The sequence below is a fragment of the Danio rerio genome, chromosome 11, assembly GCF_052040795.2.
Source record: "Danio rerio strain M-AB ecotype USA chromosome 11, GRCz13ab, whole genome shotgun sequence".
In the NCBI taxonomy this organism is placed as follows: Eukaryota; Metazoa; Chordata; class Actinopteri; order Cypriniformes; family Danionidae; genus Danio; species Danio rerio.
In genome coordinates, this window is record NC_141031.1 from 17,997,016 (window position 1) to 18,013,119 (window position 16,104).

Consider the following 16,104-nt stretch of genomic DNA (forward strand, 5'->3'; position numbering starts at 1 on the left):
TGGACACAATATCATTCATTCATTCATTCATTCATTTATTCATTTTCTTTTCGGGTTAGTCCCTTTATTAATCTGGGGTCGCCACAGCGCTATGAACTGCCAACTTATCCAGCATGTTTTTACGCAGCGGATGCCCTTCCAGCCGCAACTCATCTCTGGGAAACATCCATACACACTCGTACACACACACACTCATACACTATGGACAAATTAGTCTACCCAATTCAACTGTACTGCATGTCTTTGGACTGGAAACCTGAGTACCTGGAGGAAACCCACACAAATGCAGGGAGAACATACAAGCTCCACACAGAACTGCCAACTGGCCCAGCCAAGGCTCAAACCAGTGACCTTGCTGTGAGGCCACAGCACTACCTACTGCGCCACTGCGTTGCCCGGACACAATATCACATGTGATAATTTTTTTTACCTCACAGTTAGTGCCAGCGCCTTGCAGGAATTACATTTATTACTTAGCCACACTTGCATGCTATTTCAGAGCAAATATTCAGAGAAGCATGGTAAACAGTATAGAAAGGCTGTCATTGTTCAAAAATGACCCAATGTGAATATAAAAGTAACTTCAGCTCAAAAAAAGCAGGTTACGCGGAATAGCGCTATTTACTGATGTTTTGTTGTAAAATAAATCTAAATCTACATTATCGATGCTGTAAAAGGACCTTATGAAACTGAAAATAATCACATCAATCTTTCACCGGGAGATTTCAGTGGCTGAACAACACGTCTGTGCATATAAGTCATACATAACAGAAAACAATCTAACATAAGCTTAGCCTGACTAAAATAGTTTTAAAACAGAACATTACCTGTCTAACAGTAATACTTCAGCCATGGTGTCGTCCTTCCTCGAGCGTGCTAAAGTAACTCCAATATTGATTCAGGTTTTTTAAAGTTTCAATTCAGCATTTGATTTCTCCCGTTCTGTTTCGTGACTGTGCGGCCGCTTATGCAGATGTGCACGCGCGAATGGCAGATCTGCGTGAACAGATGGGCAGAAGTCCAAATCTACATTTGCTGACAGACAGTCTGAGCTGCTTATCAGAATTATGGTGATGTCGTTCCGACTCTATTTAATTGGATGAACAATTTTTTTGTTTTATGCCTTACTCAGAATATAAAAATACATATAAACACATTTAGATCATTTACAGTATTCATTACTATTGGACTGTGAAGAGACTTTCAACCAGCACAACACAAAATGTTTCTGAAGACCATCACCTACTGCACCTTTAACATTGGATCAAACTTTGTGACCTCATAACTCTGCATCAGACTGTCTGTCTGTCTGTCTGTCTGTACGTACGTACGTACGTACTATTACCAATAGGCTTTTTTCAAGCCAGCCTCAAAGTTTGTCTCCACAAACTTTGATAATCTAGTTACCATTGTTCTGCCTTAGAATCAAACCTGGGCTGAACATGTTAGCTACATGCAAATATCCACAATTGCTATAGGCAATATTAATTACAAGATTAATAATATGTACCATACAAATAAAATTATTCCAATTTAACATAGTTACAGTTTGTGTAACTGCTGAAAATGGTGAATGTGTGTGAGTTGTGAACACATAAGCAGGTTTTTTATTGTTTTTAGATTTTCACACTTAAAGGAAATGGTTCATTGATAGGATCAATACTGTATAGTATTTTATTTTTTTGCTCAACATGGATTCATTGTATTACCATCACTAAAGTCTGTTAAAACAATAAATCAAAGAAAATGTCTTGTTTTGTGTATGGTAGGTCCATCATGCGTGGCTGTGATAACATGTGTAGTTACTGTATAGTGCCTTTCACTCGTGGCAGAGAGAGGAGCAGACCCATGTCTTCCATTGTGGAGGAGGTTCGCATGCTTTCGGATCAGGTAGAATGGTGGAGTTTACAATACTATGTTATAAAAATATAATAATTGTATAATCCTGTGGCTCCTTTTCAGGTATTTGTTTTTAAGACAATGTGTTTGTTTGTAGGGAGTAAAGGAGATCACCCTTCTTGGGCAGAATGTGAACAGCTATAGAGACCTGTCTAAATTGCAGTTCTCCTGTTCTGAGAGAAACACTCAACTCAGCAGAGGCTTTCAGAGTGTATATCGCACAAAACAGGGAGGTCTTCGCTTTGCAGACCTTCTGGACAGAGTGTCCCTTATCAATCCAAATATGAGGATACGCTTCACCTCACCACACCCTAAAGACTTCCCTGATGAGGTAGGAAGTTGGCATGAACTTACATTTTTGCCATGCTGTGTTAGTGCAGGGCTGTATTATTTATTTTTAGGAATGCACGATATTGTGTCTTATTTCATTAACTTACTTTATATTTTGCTTTGTTTATTTGATTTTTGAAAGGTGTCTACAAATCTACAAGTGTCAGGCTTGTGTTTTTTTTACCCCATAAGATTCTAGCCATTAAATGAAATCAGACTGTGATTTGATTTGATTTTTTACGCTCATTAGTGTTGTTACTAAACAGAACTACATTTACTATACTACATTTGTATTGATGGATACTACATTTGTTTTGATGGAGAACAATTAAATTGTCATCACAAAATGTTATGCAATATTTCAAAATAAATTCTTTTTGAATTTATATCCATAATTATCTCAGGACATACATCTCACAGATCTTGTATTTACAAGCCCATCTGTTGCTCATCACTGTCTGACAAGTGTCTAGCAGTCAGTCAAAAATATACTTACATAAAGATGTTTAGCAGCTAAAGGGTTCTTAGATTAACCTTTGACCTCCTTGTTAGTTGATATTAAAAACAAAAGTAAAAGTGAGAAAAAACACAACATGACTGAACTGAATACGAGTTGCATATCATGCCTGAACAAATAAAAAATATAAATGTATGGTTCAAATGCACTCATTTAAGGATGAGTTAAGTTGTGAGGTATGGGTCAATAATGTAAATATAGATGTAATTTGTATGTGACTGTAAATTGTATTTATAGCTGTAATGTTAAGCTGAATTTCAGTATCACCACTCAAATCTTCAGTGTCACTTGATCCTTCAAAAATCTTTCTAAGATGTGGATTTAGTGCTTGAGGCTAAACTAGTATAATGGTGATTATCAAGTAATGCTGATTTGCTGCTCAAGAAACATTTCTGAATATTATCGATGCTAAAAACAGATGTGATGACAAATACTTTTGTTTAACCTTTTTTTCAAGATTTATTGTTAGACTACAATGCCTAAATGGTCAAGTACACTACTACAGTCAGTGAGATATTTTAATGAATGTATATTTACTCAGCAAGGATACATTAAGTTAAGTGAGAGTGTAGTTTTCTGTTTCATATACGGTTCAATTTAAATTTACATACATTGCACACGCTTGCACAATATACATATATACATAAAATACACATACTTTACTATTATATTCATGTGCAATTTTAAAAAGGTATGTCTTAATGAGCTTTTTAAAAACATAAATTCTAGAGGATTCTTTCACTGTATTAGACACAATTCCAAATTTTTAAAGCATAGTAACTAAAAGGTGCAGCCAGATCACGTTAACTTTCTAGTGTGAAATTCTAAAAGTCCATCATTAGAGAGCAACGTAAGAGGGTGTCAAGTTATGTAGTTATGTAGAGGGTGTCAAGTTAACCTCCAGCTCTCCCTCGGGAGGCCAATAAGGAAGTAACTGAAACTGCAATTCATCGAAATTCCGCAAGTTCTGGCTCTATAATATAGCAAAGTTTAATTGAGCCCACTGTTTAAATGGCCAACTTTACAGCAGAAAAAAAGGTGTTTACAGCCTGGTACAAAGAACGGTTTGGGTTCATAAAGCTAATATTACCCTTTATGACAACTGTGAGGGGGGTGAATTTTTTTTTTTATAACTCATCAGTTTCCTTAATATTAGGTAATATTAAGTTTGCATAAATAAGGGTGTGGCCAATTGATTGACAGCTAACTTAGGTCTCGCTGGTCGCCGTCACTTCACCTCCGCTGACACCGGCAGATTAGCCACTGATTTCAGCATACTCATCCTATTTTTGTTTTGTTTATGTGGTTTTACACAGTCAGTTTCTTTTTCTGATTATTTCCTACAATTATCAGATGATATGGGATGCTAAGTGCTAGGGGTGTCAAAATTAATTGTTTTTTCGGTGCACTGCGATGCAGACGCGGACAATTCGGTATCGATTCAGTAATAACCATAACCGGTTATTATGTAGTGACGTCATTTATCTCCTATGCGCTCTGTCGCGAGGGAGGTGAGCGCCGTTATTTACAACACTCAGCCAACTCAGGGCCGGCCCGTGGCATAGGCACCATAGGCAACTGCTTAGGGCGCTGTATATCCAGTGGGGCGCCAGAAATGAGCGCGCTTCAGTTGGTTTTGTTTTCGATTTTCCTGACACACATTTAGTTATAGACGGCAATAACTCAAAAAACGCTTACCCTAAAAAGATCTAAAGTGTGTTTCCTACAGAAAGACAAAGCTAGTTATGTTTCACAGCTGTCTATCTTTTTTTCGCTCGACATTACGAGCAGTCTGCGTTTACTTTAGCCGGCAGAGCTCGCGCTGAGAGGAGCTCTCAGTAAGGGACCGTCGGAAAAGTGCTTATTTTTTTCGTTTTTTGCTCCGCTAAGCGCGAGCTCTCCCTGTTGCAAGGGCTTAAGTGTGTTTGTTTGTGTGTGTGTGCGTGTGTGTGTTTGTTTGTTTGATGCTGTCTATGTTTGTAAGTGTGTTTGAATGAGAGGCAGTGTGTTGCTGTGTGTCTGTGTGTTTATACAGACAGCATGTTATAGCCTCCCCCCTAAAATATAACACTATATATGGAAAGCATCGTCATGGCACCGTGATGCGCCGAGATATCGAATTGAACCGAATCGATGGCATGATAATCGTAACCGAACCGAACCGTGAGACCAGTATAGGTTCACACCTCTACTAAGTGCACTTAATTGTGCTCACAAACCATTCACGTGCATGGCCTCCCGTTTCCCATATGAGTAAAGTTATATACTTGTAAACCATCTCTATAAATGTATTTGTTTTATTTAAGATAATTTATTATTTAGAATGTTCTTTAGAGCTGTGATGCACTCCAGAATCTGACAGATTGATTAGCTGTGGGCAGTAAAACAGTCATCTGAAGTGTTGTCATACAGTAGCTGCGTTTCCACTATCGCGCATAAAGCGAGCGAGCCAAGGCCAGTCGCATTTCCACTGTCACTTCTGGGGCCTAATCGGACCAAATCGGGGCTTTCTTGAGGCCAGCGGCCGGCCTTTTTTGGCCCGCCGAATACCTTGGGCCAAGGAGGGCCAGCTGGGGCTTCGGGGCGGAGTGAAAGGAGAGGCAGGCACAGATTTCCGATCGCACGCCAGTACATGCGCCAAACACATAAACAAATGAATAAATAAGGGAAAGAAACATCTGGAACAAATTATAGTCTGGGGGCGTATGATCGCCCTTATGTTTCTCTTTAAAATGTAAGGCTTTTGCATAAAATAATAAAGAAGTTTTAATTTATTAGTGATTTTCTTTGCTGCATCCTCCTTGATGATTCAATAACGCATAATAATCTTTACACCATATTAAAGGCACAATAGACAGTAAAGGTTTTCGAGAGTTTTTGTCAAGTTTTAAAGGTGTGTTTGTGCGCGTTTAAATGCCTGTATGTGTGTGTGAGACCGAGGAAAAGAGCGCTTCCTTCACAGCTCTGTTGATGCCGCGAGCGGCTTTTTTCTTTTCTTTTTTATTGTTTTTATTTATTTTAGAGATAATACACAATATGATTACAACAGAAAGACATTAAACTTTACAAATTTCGTGTCCACTTTTCTAGGCTCTAAACAATAGTGTCAGATAAAATAGCCTAAGCTATATTGAAATAATTTAAAGAATTACAGATATTGGAAATAATAAAATCACATTAAATAAATAAACCAATATAAAACTAACAAAAGTTAGCTATAACAACTAGGTACTATATCAAACTGTTTAAAGCCATATAACTTTCATTTTTCAAAAGCCTCTCTGAAAAAAAAAAGATTTTAGATATTTTCTAAAAACAATACACACCGGGGAAGGTTTTAAATATTATTCATAAAGTATTTGGATCTCGTGATATTAATCAAATCATGCAAACAGCATTTTCGGGGTGAGTGAAAGCAAAAACTAGGCAACCTTTTTTTCTGTCTTCCAGCTGCGCCGCACTTTACAGACGCATCAGGGAAAACTGCACGTTCAAAATGTGTTTTGTGTCCTCAAACTAGTGTGTATGTTTTTATATTTTTTTATATGGTAAAATTAAAAAAGCATATTTTAAATACATAAAGAGCTTTATTAGTGCATAGCTCCTGAGCGCAACAAAATAAAGGCTTTATTACGTGTTGCTCTTATGTGCTGAAACACTTAACACTCTCCTTTACTTAAGATATAATAAGCAACCTCCCGGGCGATTAGCCCGGCCTGGCCTGGCCCGATAAAAGCCCTGGCTCGCACTTAGAAGCTTAGAAGTCTAAACACTTTATTGATATAGTGCACAGCCAAGCACATGTAGTCAGAACACAAACGAGTAGCAGGTGATAATGTATTAAGCGTTTTCCCAAAGTAAAGTGTGTCTAGCCAGGTCCAAGCAAAATGCCAGCATGCGTCTGTAGCTCTGCTCTCCGCCCCTTTGCCCTTGTTTGGTATCCCGGCGTGAGTGCGATGACGCGCAAACAAAATGGCGACGATTGGCCGTGCCTACTTGTGGCTTCTTTTGCGCTCTTCAGAAACCTATGGGTGACGTCACAGACACTACGTCCATATATTTTACAGTCTTTAAGTGCCTTACAAACTAGTGCTTTCACATCTGTAGTTCACTTCATTTGGTCCGGACCAAGGGCAATAAATGATGCATGGTTGCATTTTCACACCACACTGCTGGCTTTGCTCTGAACCAGTTGAAAAGAACCAAAATGCAGTCATCTGACAAAATCCAGATCTCTCATTGGCCAGATGTTGTTGATTATAGTTCCTAAACTGTTTATCGATTGGTTAGAGTTCACGTGCGGGAAAAAGTCAATGAACTCCTGCAAGTAAACGAAATGACAGATACAAAATGTTACTTTAGACAAACTATACATTTCTAGAATGAAGCGCGACCGGGGCTGGAAAACAATGTTGTAATGCATCGCACGTCACTTCAGGAGGAAGCGTGAATTCATTTTTTCTAAACTGCGACATGGTCATTGTGCTGGAATATATTTGATGAAAGCAGAATTTATGTTTAATATTTAATTTGGCAAGATAATTATTGTGTATTGCACGGGTAATTCTTACAAGTAGTGTTTTAGTTTCACTTTGTAAATGGTTAAACCATTACAACCATTACCGACCTACCGACAACCATTACCGATTACGACCATTAAACCTGTTGGCAAATGAGTTTCTTGTCTTCAGAGTCATGTGAGGGTAGGGAGTTTATCATTGTCATTGCATATCATTGCATATCATTGAGTGTAGGGATTGTTAATTGTCAAAACAATCACTAAGGGACAGTATGTTAAGGACAGAACAGTCATCTTGCGGAAATATTACCAACAATCCATCAGGTAATGTTTTTTCCTCTCTCTCTCTCTGTTGGTAAAACACTGTCAACAAATAATTTTCCTCCATATCCCTTAATGCACAGCACATCGGCCTACGGCAGCTGAATTATTCCAAAAGGCACAGTACTTTTTGCAGTTAAGTCTGTTTTGGTTCGAATTATATTCTCACCACAAAAGAACAGCTCCAGGGTTCGTTTAAAACCGTACTGAGACCACCTCTTCAAGGAGGTCTCGGTACGCTTTTTTGGTCTGTCTTGGTGCAAACATTAGTACAATTGCTGCATTCACACCTGCTCAAACGAACCGCACCCAGAGGAACCAAACCAAACTAAATAAGGCAGGTGTGAAAACACTCTTAAAGGGCACACAGGTTACCCATTTTTTCATATTTATTATAAGTCTTTTGACAAAGCTAGTTATGTTTCACAGCTGTCTATCTTTTTTTCGCTCGACATTACGAGCAGTCTGCGTTTACTTTAGCCGGCAGAGCTCGCGCTGAGAGGAGCTCTCAGTAAGGGACCGTCGGAAAAGTGCTTATTTTTTTCGTTTTTTGCTCCGCTAAGCGCGAGCTCTCCCTGTTGCAAGGGCTTAAGTGTGTTTGTTTGTGTGTGTGTGCGTGTGTGTGTTTGTTTGTTTGATGCTGTCTATGTTTGTAAGTGTGTTTGAATGAGAGGCAGTGTGTTGCTGTGTGTCTGTGTGTTTATACAGACAGCATGTTATAGCCTCCCCCCTAAAATATAACACTATATATGGAAAGCATCGTCATGGCACCGTGATGCGCCGAGATATCGAATTGAACCGAATCGATGGCATGATAATCGTAACCGAACCGAACCGTGAGACCAGTATAGGTTCACACCTCTACTAAGTGCACTTAATTGTGCTCACAAACCATTCACGTGCATGGCCTCCCGTTTCCCATATGAGTAAAGTTATATACTTGTAAACCATCTCTATAAATGTATTTGTTTTTTTTATGATAATTTATTATTTAGAATGTTCTTTAGAGCTGTAATGCACTCCAGAATCTGACAGATTGATTAGCTGTGGGCAGTAAAACAGTCATCTGAAGTGTTGTCATACAGTAGCTGCGTTTCCACTATCGCGCATAAAGCGAGCGAGCCAAGGCCAGTCGCATTTCCACTGTCACTTCTGGGGCCTAATCGGACCAAATCGGGGCTTTCTTGAGGCCAGCGGCCGGCCTTTTTTGGCCCGCCGAATACCTTGGGCCAAGGAGGGCCAGCTGGGGCTTCGGGGCGGAGTGAAAGGAGAGGCAGGCACAGATTTCCGATCGCACGCCAGTACATGCGCCAAACACATAAACAAATGAATAAATAAGGGAAAGAAACATCTGGAACAAATTATAGTCTGGGGGCGTATGATCGCCCTTATGTTTCTCTTTAAAATGTAAGGCTTTTGCATAAAATAATAAAGAAGTTTTAATTTATTAGTGATTTTCTTTGCTGCATCAAACACTGTCAACAAATAATTTTCCTCCATATCCCTTAATGCACAGCACATCGGCCTACGGCAGCTGAATTATTCCAAAAGGCACAGTACTTTTTGCAGTTAAGTCTGTTTTGGTTCGAATTATATTCTCACCACAAAAGAACAGATCCAGGGTTCGTTTAAAACCGTACTGAGACCACCTCTTCAAGGAGGTCTCGGTACGCTTTTTTGGTCTGTCTTGGTGCAAACATTAGTACAATTGCTGCATTCACACCTGCTCAAACGAACCGCACCCAGAGGAACCAAACCAAACTAAATAAGGCAGGTGTGAAAACACTCTTAAAGGGCACACAGGTTACCCATTTTTTCATATTTATTATAAGTCTTTTGTGTCCCCAGAATGTGTCTGTAAAGTTTCAGCTCAAAACCCATCAGAGTTTTTATTATAGCTGTTTGAAATGTCTGTATTATAGTTGGGAAAAGGTTGTTGCTGTTTTTTTTGCACTGGGCCTTTAAAGGCAATTCCTCCCTGTCCACTGTTCCTACGTGCCTTTCGGCAACATGCCTCAACACGCCCTCGGCTTTCTCAGGAAGCAGATCTCACGTAACGTTTGTGAGAAATACTACAATAAGAACTATCAATCAGTATTTGATGCATTTTTTGTGGAGTTGCAACAATGAGTTCACGCACACACAGCGCAGACACACACACACACATAGCAAAGACACGTAGCTCAGACAAACACGCACACACATAGCAAAGACACGTAGCGCAGACACACGCGCACATACATAGAGTAGACACGCAGACACATACACACACATAGCACAAACACACACACACACACACACACATAAATAACGTAGACAGTCAGACACACAAACACACACACACATACATAGCGCAGACGCACAATGAGAGAGACAGTGAGTGAGGCTGTGCTGATGAAGTGAATCTGCAGTGAATGGCTATACTTCATTATACACATGCACACGTTTTAAAACATGTTGAACTTGTAAAACTTACTCTTGATCACGTCTGATGATGATTAATGATCCTAGCAAATAGAACAGACCTTTTTTCCAATTGCTTTGCGCTCGTCCTGTCTTGTCGATATGATTTTATGCATTACTACGGAGACATGTTAATGTGCTCAGCTATCAATCAATATTGGTGGGTGGGGGGACTGCACTCCTACGTAAAGTTGCGGTCGATCTAAAAACCACTCCATTGGTCCTCCGTTTTTATGTAGTTAAATTTGAAAAAAAAAGAGGACTGGGTTCGTTTATTTCACCCCAATATGACAGTATATACACTATACTTACACACATGTCTGTCCAAACAGCTTGAAAAGTAGATTTTTCACCATAGGTTCCCTTTAAGGGCCTTATTTTGTTCGGTTGAATCGCACTAAAGTTCTTTTTCCCTCTTGGTGCAGTTCATTTGTGAAGGTGCGAATGCAGCAATCTAACTCGAGTGCGCACCATAAGCGGACAAAAAAAGCATTTCTGCTTTGAAAAGATTCTGCTTTGAAGACAATCGAAAGATTCTCCCTGGTTTTTGGGGCTCTTAGAAGTTTACAACAGTTTATTGCCCTTGGTCCGGACCAAATCAACCGAACTACACCTAATCTACCATTTGGTGCACTGGTAATACCATTAACACTGGTGTTACATGACCTCATTTTTTAAAATTTCATTAAAACTCTGGTTGCTGCATGTTGTATCAGTTACATGAATGAATTCTGGCAATATTTCTCAAGTGATAAAAACATATTTTTGTAACTGGTTAATATGAAATTTAAAATTAAGATCACAGTCGAAAATAACACGCATTGTTTAATTATGTAAGATTGTAAACCTACAGTATAGTACACAATTCTGCTTCAATCCTCTCTCACTCAGGTTTTTTTTACCCACAATAAGAATTTCTGGTTTAATCTTTTTTCAACCTCAAATGTCATCAATTGTACAATATTGGACATGCAGTTAGACAAATTTTCTTTTGCAACAGTGTTTTTATTGCATCAGCATAAAGATGATAATTTAAGCTATATTTCTGAATTAAACCAAAAGGAAGCACATATAATAAAAATAAAATCAGCCCAAGGATAGAACCTTGAGGAACACCATATAATATGGCATGATCCTATGATCAACATTGATCTATGTTTACTATAAATGTCCTTTCTCTAAGATACGTACTGAACCAATTTTAAACTTTCCCTTTTTGTCTTTTTTAAATATTTATTTATATTTATAACAAATATTTATATTTTTTTACGCTAGCATGCAGTATGACTGTCTCAATTTCTTTTGCATGTTTAAGAACAGCTGAAGTTTGGGAAGCAATATCAAGTACCCGAGCTTCCGGGAAACATTGTTTTTGAACTTCATGTGTAATCTTTATTTAAATCTATGTTGTGAATAAAAATAGTAGTGTCTATCTTGTGAGTGTTCCAGCTTCCATACATCCAATAAATACATCCAACATCCATATGAAACGGTACACTTTACTTCGTTAGCAGGCACTGATTTAGTTGAAAATCTATCAAGTATATTTTCTAAAAAAAAGACAATGAAGACTTGATTTTAAATTAACAAACAGTCATCAATATTTGTAGCATAAATACTTAAAATTGTTCTTTGTCCAGAATAAATATGTCCTTGTATATGTCGAAGACAGATTATGTAAATGATAAATTTTTATGTATTAATACAGCAGCACTGATTAATGTGGAATTAAACAATGGTGCAAATACTTGGCCTACTCATTCATCTTTTAATTTCTAATGCCCAGCCTCTGTCAAATCTGTTTCCTGCAGAAAAAATAATTTCTGCTTCTTTTTGCTAGCTTCTTAAGATATGCATAAACTCAATATAGACCCATCACATTAAATGTCACAAGTTTCAATGTTTTTTTTTATAGTAGCCTGATGATTAGTCAACTCCATATCAAACTCTCCACAAATTTGAAATATTGACTTGTACCTTTCCAAAATAAAAGAAAGAAATATGCAAAAAATAAAACCTTAACATTGAAAGCACTCAACCAAAACATCAGCAAATAGAAAAAGAACACTGTTGAGAAACAATTCGCTCACAACTGATCAAAAGCTGTGACATAATGTTATATATGAAAAGGACTGATAAATACAAGATTATACAAGATTTATAGAAAATTCTATTCTGTTGCATCAACATAAATTATTTATTAGCTCCACAGAAAATCATCAGACATAATGGCTACACAACATGCATGAAAAGTATCGCTGTAGTTTATCTATCGCTGTAGAAATTCAGTGACACTCAATGGTAAAAATGATAGTAACACATATTGTGGGCCCTACAGTGCAAATGCAAAGAAACTATTGTTATATAGTGTATGCAGACGGTGACGAGTCTGCATACAGACAGTAGGTGGAGCGGCTGGCGTTTTGGTGCAGATACAACAACCTGGAGCTAAACACGCTCAAAACAGTAGAGATGATAGTGGACTTCAGGAGAAACCCCCCTGCACTCCCCCCACTCACCATCATGAACTGCAGTAGAGTCATTCAGGTTCCTGGGCACCACCATCTCTCAGGATCTGACGTGGGACATTCACGTAGACTCTATTAGATGCAATCCTAGCAGAAACTGTACATGTACTTCCTTCGTCAGCTGAGGAAGTTTAACCTGCCACAGGAGCTTCTCGTGCAGTTCTACTCAGCTGTCATCCAATCCATCCTCTGCACTTCAAACACCGTCTGGTTTTGTGTTGTCACTTGTCACTTTATGTACACTGGAAACTTCTGTAGCCAAAACAAATTCCTTGTGTGTGTGAAGCACACTTGTCAAAAAAACTGATTCTGATTTTCTATTGTTATAGAGAAGACATTTGTCTGACACAGTCCTTCGGCAGAAATCACAATTATGTTTTTTTTTGTTTGGCCAGATGATGGCTGGTTGCTCTGGCTGAGAATGGTTTCTCCCAAGATTTTTCTTCATTTCTGCCGTTGATGGAATTTTTGTTAGGGTTAGGGTGTCACCTTAACTGTCATCTCTGGTGTGCTTGATTCAGCTTGATTCCTTTAGTAGAGCTGCTCTCCAGTCTTCAACGGTGAACTGAACCTCAACATTGACATTTGTGTTAAACTAAACTAAAACTAATTTACAGCCTTTGCCGTGAAGTTCTAAACTGATCTCAAATATATTGTGTTTCCTCTGATCATTCTTGAGATGTCCAGCAGCTTAAATGAAGTCCAACTGTGGTAAATTCAGTTGATTGGGCATGATTTGAAAAGGCATACACCTGTCTATATATCACTTCTCATTCAACCTGATAGAGCTTGAGAGGTACTGCAAAGAGTTATGGGCAAAACTTCCCAAAGACAGGCGTACCAAGCTTGTGGCATCATATTCAAAAAGACTTGAGGCTGTAGTTGCTGCCAAAGGTGCATCAACAAAGTATTGAGCAAAGGTTGGAATTCTTACGCACGTGATTTTACAGTTTTTTTTTTTTTTTTTTAACAAATTTGCAACAATTTCAAAAAAATATTTTTTTTCCCATTGTCATTATGGGGTGTTGTGTGTAGAATTTTGAGGAAATAAATAAATCTAATCCATTTTGGAATAAGGCTGTAACATAAAACAATGTGGAAAAAGTGAAGTGCTATGAATACTTTCCGATTGCACTGTATTGTTGCCACCATAGCTGTAATCCGGCCTTACAAGTTAAGCCCGACAGGGCCAGAGCCAGACAGAATTTGGCTCGAGGTAGACATTTTGATTGACAGCTTTTTAAAAGTCCGAACCTGTTTACTGCCTGAAATTATTCAAATGTATGCATGCACACAGCTTCTGTCATAAATCATGTTTTAACATAATTTATTAACATAGGCTATATGTTCACTTGAAAACTGGAACAAAAGAAATACAAAAAATCTCCTCCAACATCAATCAATCAATCATTCAATCAATCGACCAGCTCTCCAAATAATAACCTAAATAAGCCAACAGTACATGACAAAAAATTCAACCTCCTTGTCAATATTACAGTTTTTCTCAGTTGCTTTGGTGCATTTTTCACAACACTATTTACATTTGCACAACAGGTCATGCATTTCTCAAAACAATTAGTCATTTGTGCACATCCTAGTAGCAGTTTCTCATTCTTTTCAACAAATTGCAAATGCTTTTGGACATGCATCAATTGCTTTCATACAACTCTCTGCTGTTTATAACATTATCATCTGCTTATGTCATGTCAGTCAAAATTAACTATACTTGTAAATGCTGAATAGTCATTCCATATAAAACTAATAGTCCTCATTTCATTACTTGAGTCATTACATACAAAAATGTTGAACTAGTTGTCAAAATCTATCAAGCTAATTTTTTAAAACAAATTTAAATCTTTATTTTCCTGAAAAATATCTTTAAAATTGAACAATTTGATGAATGATTTACAGACCTGTGTATGTTGCAGGCTCAGTTCCAATTTGTACTGCAATATTGTGTACAGTTGTGCACAGCTCTACCTAAAGGGAGTTCATGTTTGTTGTAAATAAGGGTGTGTTTATTCTTTTGCACAATGCTGGGAATAAATTAGAATTGCAAAGAGCATCTGCAGTAAAAATGTGAAACATACATATTCAGTGTCTTGTACTCAGATACCTCACTCAATGCAGTGATGTCTAACTTTACTGTAGTTTTCAAATAGCTGTTCTAATAGTATACAGTGCTGTCTTGAGCATTTTCAGGAAGTGTCACCAAAATATGACTTTTTTGCATTGAAAAAATGTATTGAGTAAACTGTCATAATGAAAACATGACTAAGCCATTTGACTTTGATTGACATGAATACTTGCTTTTCAGGAATGAACTATCCATTTTGAGCAGGTGACACGCTTTTGCAGGTTATCAGCTAGGTTTTGCAGTTTGTACTAATAGTTTTGAGGAATGCATTAAATGTTGTGCAAAAATGCACTAGTGTTGTGAGAAACGCACCAAAGCGACTGAGAAAAACTGTAAAAGACCTAATATCTTTACAGCAAAAGCTGACACATTTCTCTGTCATCATTTGCTTCACCTTTATAGGGATGGGTTTGGATTTAACAACGATTCGATTGTAGGTTGATTCTTCTTGGCTCAGGTGTCGAACGACTTCAATCAACATGTCATATCAATGATGACGTACCTGCCATTTTGCTGTCATACTGTTGCATTACATTTCAAATAATCCACTGGCTCAACCAAACATAATCACCTATGGAAAGCCTCTGTTTTATCCCCTTGGTATTTAATTTTATGCTTTATTATGCTAATCACATGCATCACATGACTGCTCATTTTGCAAGCCTGGGACCTTGTAGAATGATATTCAGATCTATTCCTGAGCTTAAAGTATACAGTATTGTTTTGCAAAATATTGCTGATGTAAAGTAGTGAAGTGATCCCACTGGCTGATCTTATTAAAATCAGTATAAAGCAGATGTGCTGATAGTTAGACAGTTCACCCAAAAAAGTAACATTACTCACCGTTTACTAACCCTTCAATGGTTTCAAATTTTTATGAATGTTTTTCTTTTTACAGGTTTTCAGCTTTTTACAAAATACATATACTTTTTTCAAACTCACAAAGGTTTGTAAAAAAAAACATAAGTGAATCATAACTGTCATTATAACTGAATCACAATATCTGTATAATTTCTACTCGTTTGTGGCTGAAATATTTAGATTTTCTTCATTAAGAGTGATATTAGTATATATTCTAAAACGATTTATTTTTCTCTCTTATTAATAGTTTGCCTGTAATTACTATATTCAAATGTAAATTTGTTTGTGTGTGTTTACCAGGTGTTACAGTTGATTCAGGAGAGAAGTAATATATGCAAGCACCTCCATTTGCCAGTGCAGAGTGGCAGCAGTCGGATTCTTCATGCTATGAGACGTGGGTAAGAACTGTTAAAGTACTTGGTGTTCTGGGCCTTCTTTAAGCAATGCTTTTAATGTGCTGTAAGTTTAAAAGTGCTGATGGTGTTAAATGCAGAACAGTTATCAGTGAACACTATCTACATGTTAAGCC

General features: G+C 37.7%; 1 protein-coding gene across 2 annotated transcripts in view; it reads left to right on the forward strand.

Annotated features, from left to right (window-relative positions):
• The window catches only part of cdk5rap1 (CDK5 regulatory subunit associated protein 1), a 205,607-nt gene that overhangs the window by 131,567 nt on the left and 57,936 nt on the right, over positions 1-16,104 (forward strand). For both annotated transcript variants that reach the window (XM_087272514.1, NM_001110379.2), the window contains 3 exon segments: positions 1,770-1,890; positions 1,997-2,230; positions 15,876-15,973. In XM_087272514.1, the coding sequence (XP_087128640.1) occupies positions 1,770-1,890; positions 1,997-2,230; positions 15,876-15,973 (453 nt within the window).